We start from the raw sequence: 23,528 nt of genomic DNA on the forward strand, positions 1-23,528 counted from the left end.
TCTGGTTTACTATTTCCAGAAATCTTTGTAAGTTTTTTTACTGATTTTTGGAGTAGGAAAATTTTCTTATCATCCTTGAAGATGTGACTTTATGCCAGCTTTGTCAGTGTTATGTCCCAAAAATTTAATAAAATCCTTGGAGAACTCACATTTTGAACTGAGATTTAGCCTTTCTACCTGCAATCATTTAAATTCTGCGTGGGTTAATTTTTGCATGGGTTAAGATGACATCTTCATCTTCGTTATTCATATGACATGTAATGCTACCAAACCCTTGTTGGAAAAAAAATTGGAAGATTTCTAGAATTGGTGTGATTTCAAAAGGCAATCTACAGAAACACCATCTCCCAAATGGAGTTATGAAAGCACCAAACAATTTGGACTTTTCATCTCATGGAACAGACCTGTCACAAACCACTAGTAAAATCCAGTTTAGTGATGATCATGCTCTTGTGAGTTTGGACAACCTTTTATTTGCAAGATGACCGCTGAGCCATAAGTTGGCCACTGACACACAAGATGGCTACCAGACAATGGGTGGATTTTTCTATCCACTGTCTTATTGAGGTATATAAAATTAACATATATTCAGACAGATCCATTAGGTTTTGATACAATGACTATGCCTGAACTCTATTCTGTTGGGTTAGTCAATGTGACATCACACCTGATTAGACATGTCCTATCATTGATAGGTGACTTGTCCCATTAAAAGATGAGGAATTCTCTTAGTTTTAGCAACTTTTCTTAAAATGATGTGTTGTGGGGAAAACCCACCAGCCTCAGAGTCAGAGTTGGGGTTAAAGACAGAGTTTATTGTACAAGGAAATACCAGAGCTCTGGGGAGAGAAAGACACCAACAGCACTGTGGTTAGCTACGATTCTTCTCTCAACGTGGAGCACATGTCAAGATACTTTTATACATCTTGTGATATAATAGGTCAGTGATGAGGTTATTGTCTCTGTAACATAGTTTGTTTGTTGTAAACATTGCAGAATCATTGATAGTTTTGATGCAGTCATTGTCAATTCCAGTGCAGCCTTTGTTCATTTCAGCGCAGTCATTGTCAGTTTCAGTGCAGACATTGTCAGTTTCAGTGTCTGCGCAGGTGTCCATTGCTGTAGTAATGGGTGCTAATCGCTCTTCCTGAGAGGGATGATTACTGCAGCCCTGGATATTAACACTTTGTATTGAATCTGTATCAGTTTGCATTTCTATCAAAGGTGTTGGCTGGACCCAGGACACTTCGGTGGACAGTGTACGCTCTGTATACTCTCCCCACCCACCTTAAACTAATCAATTAAGTTATGAGTGCATTGTGCTGGCATTGTGGTGGCCCCAGGCAGTGTCTGTGTTTTCTCTGCTGTCTCTCTCCATATTGTGTGTCAAGTGGCCATCTTGTGTGACAGTGTGCTTGGTGTCATCCTGCCCCGTGCTATCTCCCACTTCAGATGTTATAATCTGTGCTGTGTTTACCTTTGCCTGTAAATAGTTTTGGGTGATTCTTTCTTGCAACTACTCCTCCCTCTGTTTGTGAATTCCTGTACTTGATGAAGGAGATTCAGAATGAAACATCTTTCTTGCTCAGCAATGGACTACAGATTCTGGATGGCCTATGTTGTTCCAATATAGCAATAACCTCTGTGCCTCAAAGATACATTTTATATACCTTTAATTTGTGAGTTGAAGGATATTAATAGGATGGAGAGGGTTCAGAAGAGATTTATCAGCGTGTTGTCAAGTATGAAAGGTTTGAGTTATAAAGACTGGATAGGCTTGGACTTTTTTCACTGGAGGGTAGGAGGTTGAGAGGTGAGCTTATAGAAATTTATAAAATCATAAGGCATATAGATCGAGTTAGTGGTAGGTATCTTTAGCTAGGCTGGGGGATTTCAAGACTAGGGGACACATTTTTAAGGTGAGAGGAGAGAGATTTACAAAAGAAATGAGGGGCAAATTTTTTTACCGGGTGGGGGGGGGGGATGTGATTCATGTGTAGAATGACCATCCTGAGGAAGTGGTGGATGTGGGCACGATTATAACACCTAAAAGACATTTGGACAAGTACATGAATAGGAAGACTTTGGAGGGATATGGGCCAGGAGAGGAAGGTGGGATTGGTTTAGTTTGAGATTATGTTCAGCATGGACTGGTTAGACTGAAGGGTCTGTTTCCAAGTTGTACTACTCTATGACTGTGACCTTCTCTGTATGACAAGATGCTGTAATTTTGTTTTCTTCAACCAAATATTTTTGTTCACACAAAACAGTAACACTGGCCCTGGGGTCAACTTTGAAATGAATTAGATGATGGTTAATTTCTATGAATCTATCATAGCTGGTTCAGATGAGATACACTCATTTTAAAAAAGTCTGATAATGTCTTCTAAAGGTGACATATCACCATATCATGATATGTGTTTCAATTGAGGTATGCCTTAGTATTCTGGGTTTGTTCCATAGATCATTTAAGCTTTGTGAGCCATAGATAATGTTGCACAAAGGTGGTTTTTGAATTTTACACATCTCCTTTCCACTTTCTTACATGAGTTGCATTGGTCATAATTCTCAACAACCGACTGAACCTCCTATTTATGGGTAAAATGTGCAGATGAGAGGGGTTCACAAAATCTAATTCACTCGGGTCCAGGACAAGTTTTCTCATTGCAATCAACTTCTTTCATTTTATTAATTATGCAACTGAGATTCAGGCATGTACTCGCCATGGCCGGAACATTCTGGTTCACACACCCATCACAGCCTATGGTAATTCAAGCTGCATACCACTTCAGATGCTACAAAGCAGGATTAGATTCTCACAGCTTGAAACTGGAAGCATTGCATAAAAATGGAAAGCTAGCTCCCCATTCCAAGTTCAGCCACCTGGAGATGCTGGTGGATGGAGTGGTGAACAGGCAGTGCTGACTGCCAAAGGAAGCCATGTCAACAGATCCAGCCATACGGACAGAATTGCAGCATGGGTCAGTGCTGTGTTCCATATGGAAAGGGACAATAGAAAGAAGGTTAGTGACCTCCCATGCTGTGCAACGATAAGTGCCACCATCTCTCCGCTAAAATGTACTCACAAAGCCACCATTAATCACTGTTAGGACTTTCCAGTGTATGTATCTCTGGCATGATATTGAAAGACTAGCCTCACACTGTGGTGCTCAACCACTGTCTTTGAGATCATGGCCCAGAAAGTAAGTTACGTCCCTACAATCCGGACAGGGACCTGGAGCTGCAGATGGATGGTATGGTGGGGAGGAAGGCTGTCCTTTTACCTGCAGGCTGTCCAGGAGGCCTTACCACCAGATAATGTCAGCCTTTATATAGCAGTCTGGATCAGTGCTGAGTGCTGCATTGAAAGTAATGCCCAGCAGTGCTGGAGGAAAGTCAATGATCATCTGCACTTTACAAAGATAAGTGCCACCATCATCTTCTTGTTACCTTACACTTATGCATCCACTACATTCAAGCTCTGCTATTGACACATACCTTCCCAAAGCTGGTGACTGTAACTCTTAGCATTGCAAGCATCATTTCTGCTCAAAGGCTCTCAGCTGCATCATTCTCCAAAACTGTTAACCTTGCCTGCCCTCGGTGCTTCTTATTCATACAGTGGGGGGACCTCACCACCTCACTAACTCATGTATAACTGCTAACTGCTCTTCTATCCACTCCCATCAGGCTCAATCCCTGCCTTCATCTCATTGTAGGATAAACTGGCACATAGCCAGGATGAAAGGTCCGAGACTGGCCAAGAAATGATGGACAGCAAGCTCCTTATTCATGATGAACAGAGATTCCTGGATTTGGCTGAACAAGAGCAGGACAACTCATGTAGCAACAAGGAGTCACAATTTGGTCCCCAAACCAGTGAGCTTCATTAAGCTGTGCTGCTGTATTGGCCCAATACTACCATCATTCATAATCTGTGCAAGATATTCACCCTCTCACAGCTACTACCTTCTCTTCCTTTATGCAGGCATCAGTGACATCCAGTGAACCTCCCCTGCACAGGACAATTCCAGAGATGCTCAGCTCCATTTTTTAAGCCAGTGAACCCTCAGAGAATGCAATGGCAAGGCTTTCACCTGCACCCTCCCCCAGCTCAGAGACTTTCACTTCAGCAGGAAATCACAAGATTCGACTCAAGGAGCACAACCCTGAAAGCATATCACTGAAATGCCTCCATGGCCATTTGTGGAAGAAATGCCCCAGGGTACTGGTACTCAGAGAACCATTGAAGAATAGACACCAGGTCAGCACTAGGTAGAAGGTGTGGCCCTACACTCAGGCAAACTGCCAAGTTGGGTACAGAAATATCATGAAAATCGATGTTTTGGACAAAAGCCCTGTTGATTTTCCTAATCCTCATTGCTGCCTGACTTGCTGTGCTTTTCCAGCACCACTCTTTTGACTCTAATCTCTGGCATCTGCAGTCCTCACTTTCGCCTACAGAAATATCAGGCCATTGTTGTGCAGGAACCAAGTATGAGGGAATTGTTTTTAATCATGAATGGGATGTGGGGGCTTGCTGACTGATGAGGCCAGCATTTATTGTCAGTCTCGAATTTCCCAGAGGGCATGCCAACGAGAGTGAGTCGAAATCTGGGCAGGCGATTTTCAGCAGGCCTTGGCACCCGAAGCCCAAAGGAAGGAGAGAACAACACTGTGAACATCAAAGTCAACCAGGCCAACCATAGAGCAAGCTCTCTCCAACTCAATTGTGGACACTGGGCCTGCAGAGGAAGAAAACATTCTGAGGACCCATAGGAGGCACAGGCGAAACATCATTATCAATCATTTTTCATTTCTGTTAATAAATGTTGACTTCCAGGGTTACAATAGTGATATTTTATGCTTTCTGCTGTCAAATCCTGTTGAGTTACACCCATGTGATCAATGAGCGGCTTCAGACAACCAAGGATAAAAGAAGTTGTAATAACTGAGCATTACTCAATTCTCATAGGCATCTGACTCCTTGACTGCAGCGTGCCTCAGATGTCAGGCTTCCCTGAAATGTGACATTGAAGTCTGCAACTATGGCATTTCACTTTAATGTGGACAACATTAAGGCCAAAAACTGGAATTGTTCTAATGAGATTCCATAATAAGTGCTGATTCCCCACATCTCTGTCAGGAAAGATTCGTTGAATGTATCAGCTTTACAAGGGAGTGCTTTGCCATTCCACATTCAGAGATGTACAATTGGGCAGTTCATGTGTCCATTATCCTTCAAAGCACATTGATCTGCATAGAAAAGCTGCACAAAGTGCTGTCTGTCACAGGTTCAACAGTGTCCTGTAGGTGTTTAAGCATTTCAAGGCAATTTAACAGTCTCTGCACACTTTTAAACATTGAAAGGTTAATGATAACAGGGTCAAAGGAGATTTCTCAGGCTCCCTCTCAATCTTTTTGCTTTCACAAAGGACTTCAGTACACAGCACTTTGACTTTGTATAGAAGCAAAAATATTGCAGACGCTGGAGATCTGAAATAAAAACAGAAAGCGTGAGTGTTGCAAAGAAGAGTCACGTTGGACTCAACATTTTGACTATGTTTCTCTCTGCAGATGCTACCAGAACTGCTGAATTTCTCCAGTACTTTCCGCTTTTACTCAGATGTCATATCTTGACAGATGTCTTAAGAGCTACCAGATATTAGTACCATGAGGTGTTAGTGCACTATCGCAGTGCTGTGCTATAACCAACGTTCATGTCATGTGGGTTTTGTGTGGATACTTTAAAATGGGAACATTTGAAGATATCATGGATAATAAGATATTTATTCAGCATCACAAAAGTCAGGTATTGCTAAAATAACAATATCCACAAAAATAACAAACTCAAATGTCTTTTGCAAGAAGTATGAGTTCTTGTGAGAATAGGAACAGAATAACATCCAATTAAATGAAGTCCAAACCCAGTTCATTTATTCTGGAAGTGCTTGGGAATTAGATTGTCTTGACCTCTTGGATTCTGTGATGCATTACACTGTCATGCTCTCTTCACAGAAATGTTATGGCAGAATGAGGCAATCCAACCCATTGTGCGCTCGGATTTTGTAAATGAGCATCATAACGTAGTGCCATTCCTGCTCTCTCTCCATAATTCCATTCCCTATCCCTTGATAAGTTCCTAACTTATTATTCAACAAATCCCCAGGACTGATTGTGGTAGGACACGCCTGACTGACTGTGGACCAGCTTACAGACTGATGGCATCACAGCACCCCGACTGACCTATGTGTGATTCCTGAATGCTTGCACCTGTCCTGCAGGACTGGCTGTAGATCAAACAGCAGTCACAAATCTCTGACTCTTGCAGACCAAATGTCTGACTGGCCCTGGCCAGTCCCCTTTAAATATAATCAGATGAGCCCTTCACTGACTGTGGTGGTACCCCCTTTCTGGCTGCAGCTGTACTTCACCCCAATAAAGACATTTCTCCTTTGTGTTTCACACAATGCCATTTGCTTGAAGCACATGCAGAATGTTTACCATGTGAGCTGCTGGCACATGCTACAGTTCTGACACTGATGTAACACAATATAAACTGCAACATTTCCATGTCCTATCTGACTGATAGATTGACTGTCCATTGCTTGCCAACATCACAAGCTGCCAGCCTTGACCTCTGCACTTAAATGCAAGTTAACCCATGGAGGTGAGCAGCCTGTAATTAGCACTCAAAACCTTGACTATTAAGGAAGTTCTCCTTTGTAAGTTCTCAAGCTATACTTAAGAGTAAGTGCACATTATTGTCATTGAGCCATTCCGGTACATAATTTAAAGACAGGAGGTAAAGAGGAACAAATCTGTAAGGAAATTACAAACAGGTATAAACATCATAGAATAGTTATAATTGAATCTTTAGTTGCCCATAAATGAACTGGGATGGACGTAATGTAAAAGGCAGAGAGGGGCAAATATTCCGACAATGTGTTCAAGAGAATTTTCTACATGTGTTTAGTCCAATGAGAAAAGAGGCATTGCTGGACCTGGTTTGTTGGGAATGAGATAGGCCAAGTGGATCCAGTAACTTTGGGGAATATTTAGGGGACATTGTAGCTTTAGGGTGATAGTAGAAAATCATCACCCCAGAAGTAGAATAATCAACAAAAGTAGAGTCAAGTTTAACTCCTCCTTTTTCGGGAGCAGCGAGGAGAGAGGGAGAGAGGAACAGGGGCTGCCGGGAGGTAAGTTTTCCACTTAAATGGGATTTACTCGAGAGTCAGGCCTCCATTTTTCGGGAGCAGTGAGGAGAGAGGCTGCAGGGAAGGTATCACTGCTCTAAACATTTACCTTGAGAATAGGCAGAACGCACACAGAGCAGGAGTGGACACAGGACTGCTGAGTAAGTGAAGTAATATATTTGGGAAGTTGCACTACCCAAAACACTACTTAGGTTGTGTCTCGCACCCATTCTCCTCCTCTAACCACAATAAAAGGTTCTGTGCACTGAATTGGTAACCAGTTTTAAAAAATCCTTTATTTTTCAATAGTCTCATTGGGAATTTAGAATAGTGGGAATGGCAGTTAGGGCAGTTGAATGTTCCTCCTGCAGAACATGCTGACTTCATCTGCAGGAGGTGCACCCAACTCCAGCTCCTCAAAAAACCATGTTAGGGAACTGGAGCTCGAGCAGGAGCTGGATGAACTTCGGATCATTTGGGAGGCTGAGGGGGCTATTGTGAGGAGTTAGAGAGAGGCAGTCCCTCCTCAGGTACAAGGCAGATGGGTTACAGTTAAGGGACAGAAAGGGAACCGGCAGACAGTGCAGGGAGCCCCTGTGGCTGTTCCCTTCAATAACCAGTATACCATTTTGGATACTGTTGGAGGGGATCGATTTGCCAGGGTAAGCATGGGGTACAGGTCTCTGGCACAGAATCTGTCCCTGAAGCTCAGAAGGGAAGGGAGGAGATGAGCAACAGGGGCATTGGAGATTCCATAGTTAGGGGGACAGATAGGAGATTTTGTGGGAACGAAAGAGATGTACGGTTGGCCCATTGCCTCCCAGGTGCCAGGGACCGTGATGTCTTGGATCATATTTTTGGGATCCTTGAGGGGAAGGGGGAGCAGCCCCAAGTTGTGGTTCACATAGGCACGAACATCATAGGTAGGAAAAGGGATGGAGATTTAAAGCAGAAATTCAGGGAGCTAGGACGGAAGCTTAGAGCTAGAACAAACCAAGTTGTTATCTCTGGTTTGTTGCCTGTGCCCTGTGCTAGCGAGGCGAGGAATAGGGAGAGAGAGCAGTTGAACAGGGATAGTGCGGGAGGGAGGTTTCAGATACCTGGATAATCAGGGCTTATTCTGGGGTAGGTGGGACCTCTACAAACAGGATGGTCTACACCAGAACCAGACGGGTACCAATATCCTGGGGGCTAAATTTTCTCATGCTCTTCGGAAGGTTTTAAACTAATTCAGCAGGTGGATGGGAACCTAAATTGTAGTTCCAGTGTACAGGAGGTTGGGAGTAGTGTGGTCAGAAATATCGTTTCAAGGTCACAAGAGTGCACTGGCAAGTAGGAAAGTGGTTTGAAGTGTGTCTACTTCAATGCCAGGAGCATTCAGAATAAGGTGGATGAACTTGCAGCATGTGTTAGTACCTGGGACTTCAATGTTGTGGCCATTTTGAAGACATGAATAGAGCAGGGATAGGAATGGTTGTTGTAGGTTCTGGGATTTAAATGTTTCAGTAAAATTAGAGAAGATGGTAAAAGAGGAGGAGGTGTGGCATCGTTCCAGTCAGGTTTTAAATTTGGAGGTAGGTGAGCACTCTGGTGATCGTGACCACAGTTCGTTTAAGTTTACTTTAGCGACGGAAAGAGATTGGTATATACTGCAGGTCCAGTGCTACAACTGGGTGAAAGGCAATTATGATATAATTAGGCAAGATTTAGGATGCATAGGATGGGGAAAGAAACTGCAGGGGATGGGCACAATTGAAACGTGGACCTTATTCAAGGAACAGCTACTGGTAACAAGTATGTACCTTGATAAGTATGGACCTGTCAGGCATGGAGGAAGTGGTCGAGTGACGGAGCCACTGTTTGCTAAGGAAGTTGAATCTCTTGTCAAGAGGAAGAAGAAGGCTTATGTTAGGATGAGACGTGAAGGCTCAGTTAGGGCGCTTGAGAGTTATAAGCTAGCCAGGTGAGAACTATAGAGAGAGCTAAGAAGAGCCAGGTGGAGACATGGGAAGTCATTGGCAGATAGGATCAAGGAAAACCCTAAAGCTTTTTATAGATATGTCAGGAATAAATGAATGACTAGAGTAAGATTAAGGCCAATCAAGGGCAGCAGTAGGAAGTTGTGGATGGAGTCCGAGGAGACAGGAGAAGCGCTAAATGAATATTTTTCATTGGTATTCTCACTGGAAAAAGACAATGTTGGTAAGGAGAATACTGAGATACAGGCTACTAGACTCATGGGATTGGGATTCACAAGGACATGGTGTTAGCAACTCTGGAAAGTGTGAAATAGATATGTTCCCTGGGCCGGATGGCATTTATCCCAGGATTCTCTGGGAAGCTAGGGAGAAGATTGCAGAGCTTATGGCTTTGATTTTTACGTCATCATTGTCTACAGGAATAGTACCAGAAGACTGGAGGATAACAAGTGTTGTTCCCTTATTCAAGAAGGAGAGTAGAGACAACCCTAGTAATTACAGACCAGTGAGCCTTACTTCGGTTGTAGGTAAAGTGTTGGAAAAGGTTATAAGAGATAGGATTTATAATCATTTAGAAAGGAATAAGTTGTTTACAGACAGTCAACATAGTTTTGTGAAGGGTAGGTTGTGCCTCACAAACCTTATTGAGTTCTTTGAGAATGTGACCAAACATGTGGGTGAGGGTAAAGCAGTTGATGTGGTGTAAATGGATTTCAGTAAGGCATTCGATAAGGTTCCACACAGTAGGAGGCATGGGATTGAGGGTGATTTAGTGGTTTGGATCAGACATTGGCTAGCTGAAAGAAGACAGAAGGTGGTGATTGATGCGAAATGTTCATCCTGGAGTTCAGTTACGAGTGGTGTACCGCAAGGATCTGTTTTGATCTGTTTGTTTTTTTTGTAAATGAGCTGGATGAGGGCATAGAAGGATAGGCTAGTAAATTTGTGGATGACACTCATGTCAGTGGAGTTGTGGACAATGCTAAAGGATGTTGTAGGGGGACATAGATAAGTTGAAAAGCTTGGCTGAGAGGTGGCAAATAGAGTTAAATGCAGAAACATGTGAGGTGATTCACATTGGAAGGAGCATCAGGAATAAAGAGCATTGGACTAATGGTAAGATTCTTGGCAGTGTAGATGAGCAGAGAGATCGTGGAGTCCACGTACATAGATCCCTGAAAGTTGCCACCAAGGTTGATAGGGTTGTTAAGAGGGCATACGGTGTGTTAGCTTTTATTGGTAGCGGGATTGAGTTTTGGAACCACAAGGTCATGTTGCAGCTGTACAAAACTCTGGTGCGGCTGCACTTGGAGTATTGCGTACAGTTCTGGTCACCCCATTACAGGAAGGATGTGAAAGCTTTGGAAAGCGTTCAGAGGAGATTTAGATTAGACTACCTATAGTGTGGAAACAGGCTCTTCGGCCCAAGAAGTCCACACCGACCCGTTGAAGCGCAACCCACCCACACCCATTCCCCTACATTTACCCCTGCACCTAACACTATGGGCAATTTAGCATGGCCAATTCACCTAACCTGCACATTTTTGGACTGTGGGAAGAAACCGGAGCACCTGGAGGACACCCACGCAGACACGGGGAGAATGTGCAAACTCCACACAATCAGTTGCCTGAGGCGGGAATTGAACCTGGGTCTCTGGCACTGTCAGGCAGCAATGCTAACCACTGTGCAACCGTGCTGCCCACTCTAGGTTTACGAGAATGTTTTCTGATATGGGGTGATGGTCTTATGAGGAAAGACTGAGGGACTTGAGGCTGTTTTTGTTAGAGAGAAGGTTGAGATGTGACTTAATTGAGACATATAGGATAATCAGAGGATTAGCTAGGGCAGACAGTGAAAGCCTTTTTCCTCGGATGGTGATGGCTAGCACGAGGGGACATAATTTTAAATTGAGGGGTGATAGATGTTGGACAGATGTCAGAGGTAGTTTCTTTACTCAGAGAGTAGTAGGGGCATTCCATCAAATCGGAAAGGTAGGGCAGCTTCCAGCAAAGGAAATAGAAAATAATTTAAAGAAGAAAAATGTGCTTATGGCAGATGTTAGGTTGTAAATTAAATTGAAAACCAAGCTCAATAAGCAAAGTACAGGGAGTTGAAAACGTAAATAAGAGAAACCAAGGGGAATTATGAAAAAAAGATTGCCAAATAACAAAAAGAAATCTCCAAGTTTTCTGTAAACACCATCAATAGTGAAAATATGGTAAAAGGAAGAGTGGGGCTGATTAAGGCTAGAAACAGATTTTGGAAATAAAGGCAAGGGACATGGCTGAGGTATTAGTTAATACTTTGTCTTTAGATACAAGGCAAACACAACCCAGACCGTGGTGACACACTAAGTGTGTTTAAAATTGATGATGAGGAGTGATTGGACAAGTTCTTGATATTTAATGTTTTAATACGTCACTAGGACTTGGATGATATGCATCGTTATTGAAGGTAATAAGAATTGAAATTGCAGAGGCACTGACAATTACCTTTCAATCTTCCCTGGATTCAGGGACCGTATCAGAAGACTGGAGAATTGCAAACATTATGCTATTGTTCAAAAAAGGTTGTAAAGTTTGGCTGAGCGATTACAAATAAGTCCCAGTTTTATCTCAGATTCTGTGTCATTGCGTCTTTTGGCACCAACAACTTGTTCCAGTTCATCTAAAAAGAAGCCTAAAGTATAAAGTATGCTTCCTGCCATGTGCTTCATTGTTAAAGCTGAAGAAATTTTTATTTAACAAAATTCAAATACAGTCTTAAGATAACAAATTTCATCTGTAATAAATGCCACAATGAATATTTAAATAAGTTATGCTATATTATATGAGCAAACATTTAAATTGAGTCACTTGGCATAATAATGAATTAATATCTCAAATTTTTGAAGCTGAAGACACCAATGCATTTCACCTTTTTAATAATTTCAGTGTGTAAAATTAAATTTCCAGCTACATTCAGGAATAATATACATAGAGAATGAATGACAATTTTATTTTTTAAAAGAAGACTTTGATTCTGTGACTACATGTCCTTTCCTGTCTAAGCAGTGTTATCTCTTGCTCTTACCAGATGGCGCGTATTCTTTACTATATGGCTGTTGTGGGTCATACACTGTCAATTATATCGCTATTGATTTCTCTGGCTATTTTCTTCTATTTCAAGTAAGTATATTGACTTTCCACTGGTCCTTTCTAACCTGAAACAAAAGAAGTATCTAAACAGTTTGTGCTAATTTACTTTAAATGAAAGGTAGAAGGTTCCAAATTAGTTAAGACCCAGGAACGGGCACATACCCAACGTTGCCTGACACTGTAGAGACTGAAGCTTCCTGAAATTAGACCTCAAGTCACGTTTCAATAAAATATTATAATTATTGCTACCTAACTGCAGGCACAGTGTTTTAGCTCTTGCTGAATGCAGTACACCCAATTTCTGAGAGAAGATCTAAAGTGGCATTAGCCTCTTCATTTGTATTTGCAAAGGAACAGCTGTTCAACCTGCTTCAAGCAGCAGCACTCCCCCATTCCAGGGTTACTTGAAAAACTACCCAACTCAGTACTAGGACAGACGTCTTTCCATTAAAAGTTAGTCCTCATAATTGGTGTTTTCTGTTTTACACCACTAAAACAGTTACATTGTAGACAAATCTTTACTCCAAAAAACCTAAACATCTTGAAAGTTGATGTTTGTACGAGTTACAAGTGGAAAGGGTGGAAAAGCACATCTGCCGTATAAAACGGCATATTCTTAAAAGCATGAAACATCCAATGATGAAGAAAAGTCAGGCCAATACATTCTTGTGACCTCTCAAAGCACTTCACAGGTAATGAAATGCATTTAAGGTTTACTCATTATTGCATTCCTTGCAAATGCTGCAATTTAATTTGGATAAGGATCAAATAATAAATAATTATCTTTTGTTTTAATTCCTGATAATGGTTATGGTATATAAGATGAATTATAGTAGAGGAATTGGCCAGTTTTTCTTCAAATAGTATTATAGGAATTTTACATCCACTTGAAGAGATTGACAGGGCTGACATCTCATGTGAAGGACAATATCTCTAACCATGCAGCACCCTCTCAATTCTGCAGTAACTTATCAGCCTACATTCGATGCCCAAGTCTCTTGTAGAGTTTAGAAGCCTTAAGCTTAGGAGGGTGGTTTGATTTTGCACTATTTACAAAATGGATGATAGCAAATCAGCAGCTAATTTTACATCTCCCTGCTTCATATTAAGGACCACAGAAATAAAAGAGGGAGGAAATGTGAAAGAAGCTGCAGAATTACTATATCACACAAATCAAGATCTGCCTCTAATATAACGGAAATGAGAGTGACTCAAACTAGACTTGAAAAGATTAATCAATCCATCAAGGCCATGGCAACTATACTGTATTCAACCACTCTGTTATTCATTTTACCTCATTCATTTAAAGTTCTGAGGAAACATTCAGTGTAAATAAGATCTGATTCTCAATAAATTGGAATTCCTTTCTTGAATAATTTCCATGTGCATCCTTGGCTACTGACCTCCAGAGACATCATTAGCTTCCCACTCCAGCATAAGAGAAAGGTAACCACATGAATTTGTTAGGCTGACCAATACCAGATTGTGATATTCTTAGGTAATGTTTTATTTTCCTGTGAGCTGGCACATGTCACTATTATTTACTCCTGACCTGGGTGGAGCCCTTGTGCCCAGCATCTCAGTACATGCTGACACACCAGGCTAATAGTTAGTGGCTACAGGTGTCAGATCAAGCAATGGTACTTTTTGGTCAGACATGACTTGTATACATTCATTATGATAGGTCCACAGTGTCTAACTAGGCAGTAAGGCTTGGAATATCAGAAATCAAAACCGCAGAAGGAGAGAGTTAAGGTGACCTGAATTAAAAGAGCCTTATAGTTTATAACTTTTACCACGAAGGTTTGACATTGCGTTTGAAAAATGTTATTTCTAAGGAGAAGGAAAAATTGATTTTAGTTTTCAGTTCTGTGAATTATGGAATCATTCAGTAGAGAATAGGTCATTTGAGCTATCAGGTCTGCACCAACAAAAAGCTACCCTTAAGATAAATATTTCCACTTTCCAGTGAATGGCCCATTCAAGTGCTCATCAGTATCTTTCAGAGGTTGTGAGGTTTCCCAGCTCCCTCTCAGGCAATATATTCTAGATTCCCACCGCATTCTGGGTGAAAATAACTGTCCGCAAATCCCCTCAAACCCCTCTAAGCCTCCTTCCTTTCACCTTAAAACACTGACCACTTGATATTAACACTGCAACCAAGGGTTTCTATCTACCCTTTCTATGCCCCTCAAAATCTTATCCATCTCAGTCAGGCCCCTTTTCAGCCTTCTCTGTTCCAAAGAAAGCAACCCACATTTACAACCTCTCTTTGTAACTAAACTGCTCCATCCCAGGCAACAGCCAAAGTCTGATTTTCTTTTTTATAAAGTAAGAATATCATTTAGAACAGTGAGACATAGACAGTGTATCCGAGAAATCATGTGATTTTTATAAATAACTAGCAGGATCCTCGGAGAGATCATTGCTGACTTACAGATTGAAAGAGAGAATGGTGTCACGGTCGGACAGAGGTTCATTCAGAGAGAAAAAAGCCTATAACTCCAGAGGTATTGTTAGTTTAGCAATCTCCAAAAGGGTCACAGCAGATGGAAAATTCCTGACTTCTTAGAAGAAAACTCGAGAAGCAAAAGGCTGTGGAAGTGGCAGAGGGGGAGGCATCCTAAAAGGCTGTTCAAGATAAAGGTTTGAGGATCCCATCTTCAGTAATAATAGTGAGCTGAGCCAACAGCAAGTTTAAAGGTCTCAGAGGGACATTAAATGAAAAGAAAAGCAATGAGAGAATGCACAGAACCTTACTGAAAAGCAAACTGATTCCAACCCTGCTAGCCAAGCAAGGACTGTCACTGGAGTAACCCTCCACTGAAGTTTGACTGCCTGTATGGTTATTGTTGGGGTAAAAAGGTTAAACCTTTCTCTCTAATATTTGTCATGAGTTCATTCCAATCATCCTTGTAAAGTGTAATCTAGTTTGTGTGTTTTTTTTGTACAATTAACCTTTATGTCCTTTTATTAATATTGCATTGTCAGCATCTTATGAAATTTTTCAATGATTGACCTCCAAAATAAACAAAAAGAAAACTTGAAACAATGGGTCTGTGAAGCTAGGTTTCACTCCGGGATCTGACTTGCCTGGTATTATCATCAGCTGGCACCATAGCTTTATGTTTTCAGATTGGGTCGTTGCTCAAGGAAATAAAGACAAAGACACTGTGAGCAGGACTATGTCATTCAGCCCTGCAAGGCTGCTCCTTCAGTCAGCATGATCATGACTGATCCTCTACCTCAGTGCCATGTACCTGTTTTCTTCTCATATCCTGATATACCCATACACTGACGCCTTTAAAATCTGAAAAATTTGCTGTCTCTTTCTTGAAAAATCCAGTGATTTGGCCTCCATAGCCTCCTGCAGTAAAGCATTCAAGAGGTTCACTACCCTTTCAGTGAAGAAATATTTCCTCATCTCAGTCCTAAATTGCGTACATAGTATCTTGAGACTGAGGCCCCTGGTTCTAAACTCGCCAACCAGAGACAATATCTCCCTGCATCTGGTCTGCCCAGACCTGTTAGGATCTTACACATTTTAATCAGATCCCCTCACTTCCTTCAAAGTTCTCGTGAATTCAGCCCCAGTGTAAGTCCAAACCAAAACCAGAAATTGCAGGCGAAATTCAACAGGTCTAGCAGCATCTGAAAGAAAACAGAGTTAACATTTCAATGACTTTTCATCAAAAGAATCTAGGATTGTCCTGCCATCAGTGGTATATGAGGATATATCCATATGACCATCTTGGATGGTGGAGTAAGCTCATGGGGCTGAATGGCCTACTCCTGCTCCCAGTTTCCTGGTATCTCCCATTTCTTTTGCAATCCCTTTAAAGGCCACCTAATCCCTATGGAAGCATCATCTCTCTGATTTGACCACCTGGACTAAAGCATCCAGTGTTGCAGCAGACAACATGAGAGCTTTCTCTTTGGTTCCCTGCTCCACTGATGTCCTTATTTTTTTCGCTGAAGGATCAATAGGCTGCTGCATCTTCCACTTTAAAGGGAATAGTTTAGCTGCAACTTCCATCAACCATGCTGAGGTCCCCTGCTGATGTGCGCCAACCAGCAGCAGATTTAGCATTGGGATATATGCCAAAATCATGGTGACAAGCAGACGGCACAAATCTTATGTCCTGTCTCTCTCAACCTGCTTGGTAATAGTGCATTGTAACACTGATACCTATATCTAATATTTAGCCCAGTCAGCATATTTTTAATAAATTGATCTGGTCCATATGTAAATAGTTTAGAAAAAAATTATTCAATTATTTGCTATCACAGAAATATACCAATGAATTCTTTCCATACACTGTGACTTTAATCCACAGCAATGCTGAGTTATTTCTCCACACATATATTTTGAGCATATTATTGTCTTTCCTGCCATGTTAAAAGTATTTTATTTAACCTGTGATCAAATGAAACAGAATACAGGTTATTTGGATATAATGCAATAGTTCCCTTCCCGTGCGATGCTGCATTAGAAGAAAATTGCGCAAAAACTGCACCATTTAAACTGATGAGGCTAGAATCGCATTATAACCAATATAGATAAGGAAAGTTTGTGTTCTGCAAATAATGGTCTAAATTCTTCAATCTCATTATAGCCAATTCGCGTGGAAGAAACCCGCGCTATGGCAGAACTGATTATACTGACAAAGTAATCCCGCAATCTCACATGGAGCAGAATAATAAATACTTAAAGGACTTTGAACGTTTTTCTTTTCATTTGTCCAATGAACATCCCAGATTTGGCTAACAAAAAGGCTTAAGTGAAAATATTAACCTGTGAACATGAGGGATGATGCAAAAGAGGAATTTACACAACTGAAAAAATATGTACTGTTTCATGCTGCAATTCCTTGTTAAACAATCAAATCGCAAACGATTATTTGCTGGGTGTTTAATGTTCCATTGTAAGCAATCCTCAAGCTTTCAAAACCAACTTGACCTTCTCTTAATGCTATGGTTATTTGATCAATTCAATCCTTTTGAAAATAATTCTATTCGAATATATTAACATTTATTTTGACGCTGTCACTTTAGATTAAAGAAGTGTGACTTATCTTCCAAATTCCAAAACAAAAAGATGCTTTCTTCCATGGCGAGGGATACACTCTGAATTAGCTGACCCTGAGGAATATTTTCACAATTGAAGGAACAGACACAAAGACATTTCCAGCTATCAGCTTAACACCATCTGTTATTGCTTTTACAGTTTCTGGGCCAGATTGCTTCAAAGACAGTTGCTGGAGAGGACCAAGGACACTCCAGTACAATGAAAGAAAAACAATTGAAAATTATTAGTCTAATGGATCTGATGAGATAAACCCTGTAATTAAATAGGAAGGTTCTGTGGTGCAGTGGTAGCATCCCTATGTATGGGCTAGAATATCTGGATTCAAGTCCCACCTTCCCCAGACATGGGTCATTTTAAACAGCCTGATTTGGATTTGTTTGCATGGCCTTGTGACAGAGTGGTAGTGTCTCTACCACTGGGACAGAAGATCTGGGTTCAAGTCCTACCTGATCCAGAGACATGTTCTAACATAGCAGTACATAACCTTTTCAATGTTAAGGCAAAGGCCAAAGGTGAATACTCACCAGCTTACATACTGTGTAATGGTGCCATGGACCTCAGACGCTGGGAGCTGTCCGTGCTCCCATCCCCGTGATAGGGTTGCTTGAAATCGATAGAGTGACATTGTTCCCCAAATACTTCTCAGCATATTTCTCACTTTGTCTCAGTACATTGCGGAAAACCACTATTCTAACATGTCTGAGCAGGTTAATTCAAATACTTATTACTTAATAGATGAAATATGTGGCTAACACTTTAGAGAATCCAGGCATTTCTGATACAATTACTCAAGGTCGATCCAATCAACATAACAGATTTCATACGAAAGTCCCATTGAGCATAAGTAAAGTTTCTATGATCTTGAACTCAAAATATGTGTTGGAAAATGGCCTTGCCAACAAAAGCGGCTACAGCCTCAGGCGGAGTTTATAATCACAGTGCATTTCCATTGATTCTGCCTGTTTGCAATCATTCAAGAGGGGTTTTCAAACCTAAACCAATTGTCTTTAAGTGACCACTACAGACTACCACAACATATTAAGCATAGAATGTTAAATCACTTAGTTAAATTTAGCACAAAGCATGCAGGACCTTTTCATTACAACTGATAATTCCATTTTTGGTTTGATAAAACAGTCACCAAATGATTAGGTGAATTTTGTGCAACGAAGTTATGCAAATACAAATTGGGAGACTGGCATGAATTGCTCAAAGTCTGCTGTAATGTTCTGGAAGATTCAAATTTTGTGATAGACTGTTATCCAAACTCACCCTCCAGTTTTGTCTTTTGTTCCATTATCTCTAGTGGTGTGCAAGATAAAAAGATTGTGAAGCTGGTCTGTTAACCCAGTTTGTAGTTGTATTTTCTGACACTGACAGATGGCAGTCAGCCTGCGATGGGTCTCTCAGATAGGATTCTTCCCTTTACTGTCCTGGAGATTAATTACAGGGAGTAAATTTCCGTGGAGGAAAAGCCATTCAGGCTCCCCTCTGTGCTTCACGAAGGTATGAAAGTCAAAAGTCTTAATCAACATGATGTGCTCTGTGGCTATGAAACAAACCTATTATCTGGACAAAGATGAAAAAGAGTTCACCTGTGGATTTTAAGGGCTTATAAACCAAGAATAACATGGTAGTTGTAGTTACTTTCTGAATAACTAAAATATTCCTACAGAACCTGAATACGTGCCACTAATCATCAACTTCTGCTGTAATGTTTTCTAGGAGCCTCAGCTGTCAGAGGATAACTCTCCATAAGAATTTATTTGTGTCCTACGTATTTAACTCAGTCTTTACACTTATCCAACTTATGGTCGTGGCCAATGACAAGGAGGTAGTTTCCAAAAATCCTGTAAGTACTGATAAAATCTGAGAGTGTTTCATGTGAATCAAAAATATAATGTAGCTTTGACTTCAACTTTGTGTTTAACTGCTTTTGAAATCTTAAACAAACTTGGAGAGTGCTGAAGAAACTCACTATCTCTGGCAGCATGCATATCAGACAGAAAACCTTAACTCTGTTTCTCACTCTGCAGATGCTGCCAGATTTGCTGAGCTTCTTCAGCATAATCTGTTTCTTTCAAATTATGCATAAACTCTCCTTTCTGACAGCAAATCAATTTTTATCTCTGCTGAGTTCCCATTTTGCGCAATAAGCTTTTACATGAAACTTGTCAAATGCCTTCTAGAAATCCAAGAACAATGCACCTATAGGCTCCCATTCATGTACAGCACATGTTACTCCTTTGAATGGTTAAACATGATTTCCCTTTTCACAAACTACCTGGATCCAGGAATTAGTCAGCCTGGATCTATCGGTTTGCTCAGTACTACTTCACTGGAAATTGTAATTTCACCAAGTTTCACTTTCCTTACCATCTCATGGTTTACAACTGTTATTGGAACAACATTTGCATTCTCTTAATGGAAATTTGTGTTTTTGTCATAGTCTAATCATTGGAAATTGCTTAATTTGGCATTGAGATCCTTTGGTAGTCTTTGAGCAATTTAATCATTGCTGCAACATGGATATTTTTGTTCCATAAAGTGGCTACATCAACTCTATTGCCCTGAAATCTTTGCTGGACTTAGAGTTTGATTTGGTCCACTTACGTGTTCATAGCTGCATTGTATTTCTAGTGATGATGTTACCATTCAGAGATTTTGAAACTCTTGTCTTCAAATGGTGGTGGAAGAAAAGTCTTTGAATGTTCATTTCACAGATGTAGATTTTTTTTTAAGCGAGGGGGTGAAAAGTTATCAGGGATAGGTGGATTCAAGGGTGTACTCAAATCAGCCATGACCTTATTAAATGGCAGAGGTGGCTCAAATGGGGACTTGGCCTACTCCTACTCTAGTTCATATGCACCTGTGTGAACAACACAACTCATATCCTCTGCTTGGTCCCCATAGACTTATAACCCTAATCCTTAAACATATATACCTGATCTAAAAAATTGAAGCCAGTCCAAATACAAATATAATCTTAAATTTACAATTGTTAGGTAGTAACATGGCTTAACTTAATCATGAAGTATACGACTAAACACATAATTGTTACTGAAAATGCATTAGTGATTCAACTTAACATTGTGACCTATATTTTATCTTTACACTTTTGGAATACTGCATGTAATTGTGGTCACCCTGCTATATGATGGATTACAGCAGAACATGATCAATTCATTAAACCAAAGAAGGAACGTAAAACCTGATTTAAAAAGTTAAGGGAAGAACCTGTGTTCTACTTTAATTATTACCTCTTCAGTTTTAATCACAAATGTTTAAAGCTCACAGGTTTTAATAAGCTTTAAAGTTTACAATTAAATACAACAATTCATCTCTAAAGGTATGTTTGGATTCCTTCTACCTGTTTTATTAGTTTCTTTTATCTTTAGTTACTTACACTGGGTGAAATCTAACTGCCTTTAAAGTTGTTCAGATGCCTTGACCAGAAAGGGACATCAATTTCCCTTGTTTTCCATATCCAGCTCAAATTTCAGAGCCATGCAGGGCAGCTCCAGACAGATAATACTTACCTGGGTACTTAACAGGCTTTTAAAGATGGAATGGGTGCAAGGGATGATGATCTTTTGGCGATAATCGATTGAATATTTGGGAATGGTAGCTAGAATTAGATGTGAGAGATACCACAGGGTTAGAGTAAGTAATTATTGACATGTATTTTATAAAATACAATGACAATTCGTGCTGCATCTTGTGGTAGGAATTCCTCGAAAGAACTCAACACAGCTCACAAATAGCCAAAAAAATGTAAGATTCATCCCTCAGTCTCCATCTTACTGAGGGCACCAGCAGCATGATATTCTGAGGGAAGTGAATGATAGTTTGTAATCAAATCATTCAGATCCATGGCAGATCATGAGGGCAGAATGAATCAAAATTAACAGTGGTAGCCGTTTACAAAGAAATGTCTCCTAGATCTCAGATAGCACATGACCCTGGCTATCTAAAATTAGTTCACTGAAACAGGCCTGCTCCAAGCTGGTCTGCTGAACACACTCCAGTTACAGACAGCAAGGGATACCAAAATCCAATTTACCGAAACTCCACAGCCATGAAGTCCAGGATTTCCAGAAACCCACTTCCACAAAAATGTGAAATGAGGTTCATGAGGATGCGCTATCTGATTCTTCGGGATTTTGAAAATCTGGATCTACTGTTGCTGGAGCATTACTACTTGTCAATAAAATATATTTTACAAAATAACTAAATAAACTAATATCATCCTCTACTTAACACTGCGGCTCACTTTGTTTAACCCCTTCTTCTCTAATCACTTTCAAATTTTATTTCCAACTGTTTTGTTTTACAATTCTTTTGGGTCATATTTACTGCCTTGGTTTTCCTAACCCAAGTATGTTTTTGAGTAGAAATCACCTTATCCAAATTCTATTTTTGATTCAAGATTCTTCTTATTGCTATTTATTGATTTTTCAATGCATTGTTTTAGTAAACTGATCAATACATTTGTGTTGAATGAAATGAGTTCACACAGCAAAGTCTGGAATTTAAAATGAGCGATTTCAGTACTCTACTAAAATAAATAGCACCAGAGGCAACAAAAATGTCTGAAGTGAATTTGTAAACTTGTCATCAGTATTTTTTTGTTATTCCGTACTTCTAAAATGGTTGAAAACGTTGTATGGAATTTCCTGAAAAATTGCAAAATAGTAATGGGGCATCTATGACATGTGGATTTAGTCAAACAGGAAGGTTCAAGGACATTACAGTGTAAATGAGTTAGATCAATTAATATTTCAAACCAAATTTTCTGTTAGGTTTATGTCTTTTTGCCAAAATCTATGCCAAAGCAAGTAAACATTTATTATAATAGCTGATGCCTATATAAAACAGAGGCAGTGACAAATTCCATTTATTCTTACCAGTTTGGTTGCTTGCATCAACAGTGCTCAAACTCTGATACATCTTGTTAATCTTTAGCTTCCTATTGTTTTGTTCATATGAAAGCTTAAGTAAATAATTTAATTCCCTAAAGGCAAATAAATATATCTCTCATTTTGGGGAAGATGGTTTTGAGAACAATACTGTTTAATCACAAATAATTTACAAGTAAATGTATATACTTGTATACACGTAGTGATGCAGAAGGTTCGAGCATTGTGTGAAAATTATTCGACTAAAATAAAAGCAACAATCTTTTTTGGTATAAAACAAATCAATATTGATGATTCACAGATACCCTGGAATAAATAGAGTTGTGCTAGATACCAGCTTTATCAAACTAGCAGATGTGCCAATTGGTCTATGTATTGAACAGTTTCCAGGTCCAAATTGAGCATCATAAGGTGGAATCTTGTTGCACACATTGTTTCTAACAGAAATTGTTTCAAATGGCACTTTGTTTTGGAAACTTGTTGGGTTTCTCTGAATACTATATGAAATCAATGTGGGCATTATTTAAATCAGCTAGCAGAGGTCCTCTAGCTGAATTGGGAACCTTTTGTTAAAGCAAAGTCTACGCACACTGCAAACACTTCCTGAAACGGCCCTGGAAATCATATGGGATAATTGTTGAGCAGTTTTCACAAGCAGTATTGTCATTTTAGATTCATAGGACAGTTTTTGGTCACATTTATTATAGTTTTAGTCAGGTATTGTACCATAACAATAAGGTTACAATAACCTTTGATATGTCGAAAAAAGGCAATTTTGCAGCAAGAATTGAAGCCCAACATCAGGGCATGAGTGTGGCAGTAAACATCAGTGACTCAAAATGTTTATGCCTCTGGGTCTTTCCAAATATATCTGGTGATGTCAGCAGCATTAATTAGTTTTTTTTGTGAAAGACATCAACAATTCTTTGCAGTAACTATGGGGGCTGACAAGCAGAACAAGAGAACTCTGAAATTTTTCTCATTTATTTCTGCGTTTACAATGCCACATGCATGCATTTCTGCATTCTCACCAACATGTCTGATCAATATTCAACTTGAGTGCCTACAGACGGCCAGCAGAGTGATGCCAACAGCATGGATTCAATTCCCACACCAACTGAGGTTACCATGAGGACTTCCTTCGCTCAGGCATGGTGACCTTCAGCGAGTTTTGAGAAGATTTGTAGCTCAGGTTGAGGTTCTG

At 40.1% G+C, this 23,528-nt stretch overlaps 1 protein-coding gene across 2 annotated transcripts in view; it reads left to right on the top strand.

Moving 5' to 3' along the window:
* calcr (calcitonin receptor) overlaps positions 1–23,528 on the top strand; it is a 277,357-nt gene that overhangs the window by 162,527 nt on the left and 91,302 nt on the right. For both annotated transcript variants that reach the window (XM_087987149.1, XM_087987150.1), the window contains exons 9-10: positions 12,255–12,346; positions 19,131–19,257. In XM_087987149.1, the coding sequence (XP_087843275.1) occupies positions 12,255–12,346; positions 19,131–19,257 (219 nt within the window). The remainder of the gene's footprint in view (positions 1–12,254; positions 12,347–19,130; positions 19,258–23,528) is intronic.

The sequence above is a fragment of the Chiloscyllium plagiosum genome, unplaced genomic scaffold (genome assembly GCF_037043375.1).
Source record: "Chiloscyllium plagiosum isolate Xiang-an unplaced genomic scaffold, Cpla_swu_hap1 HiC_scaffold_5, whole genome shotgun sequence".
Lineage (NCBI taxonomy): Eukaryota > Metazoa > Chordata > Chondrichthyes > Orectolobiformes > Hemiscylliidae > Chiloscyllium > Chiloscyllium plagiosum.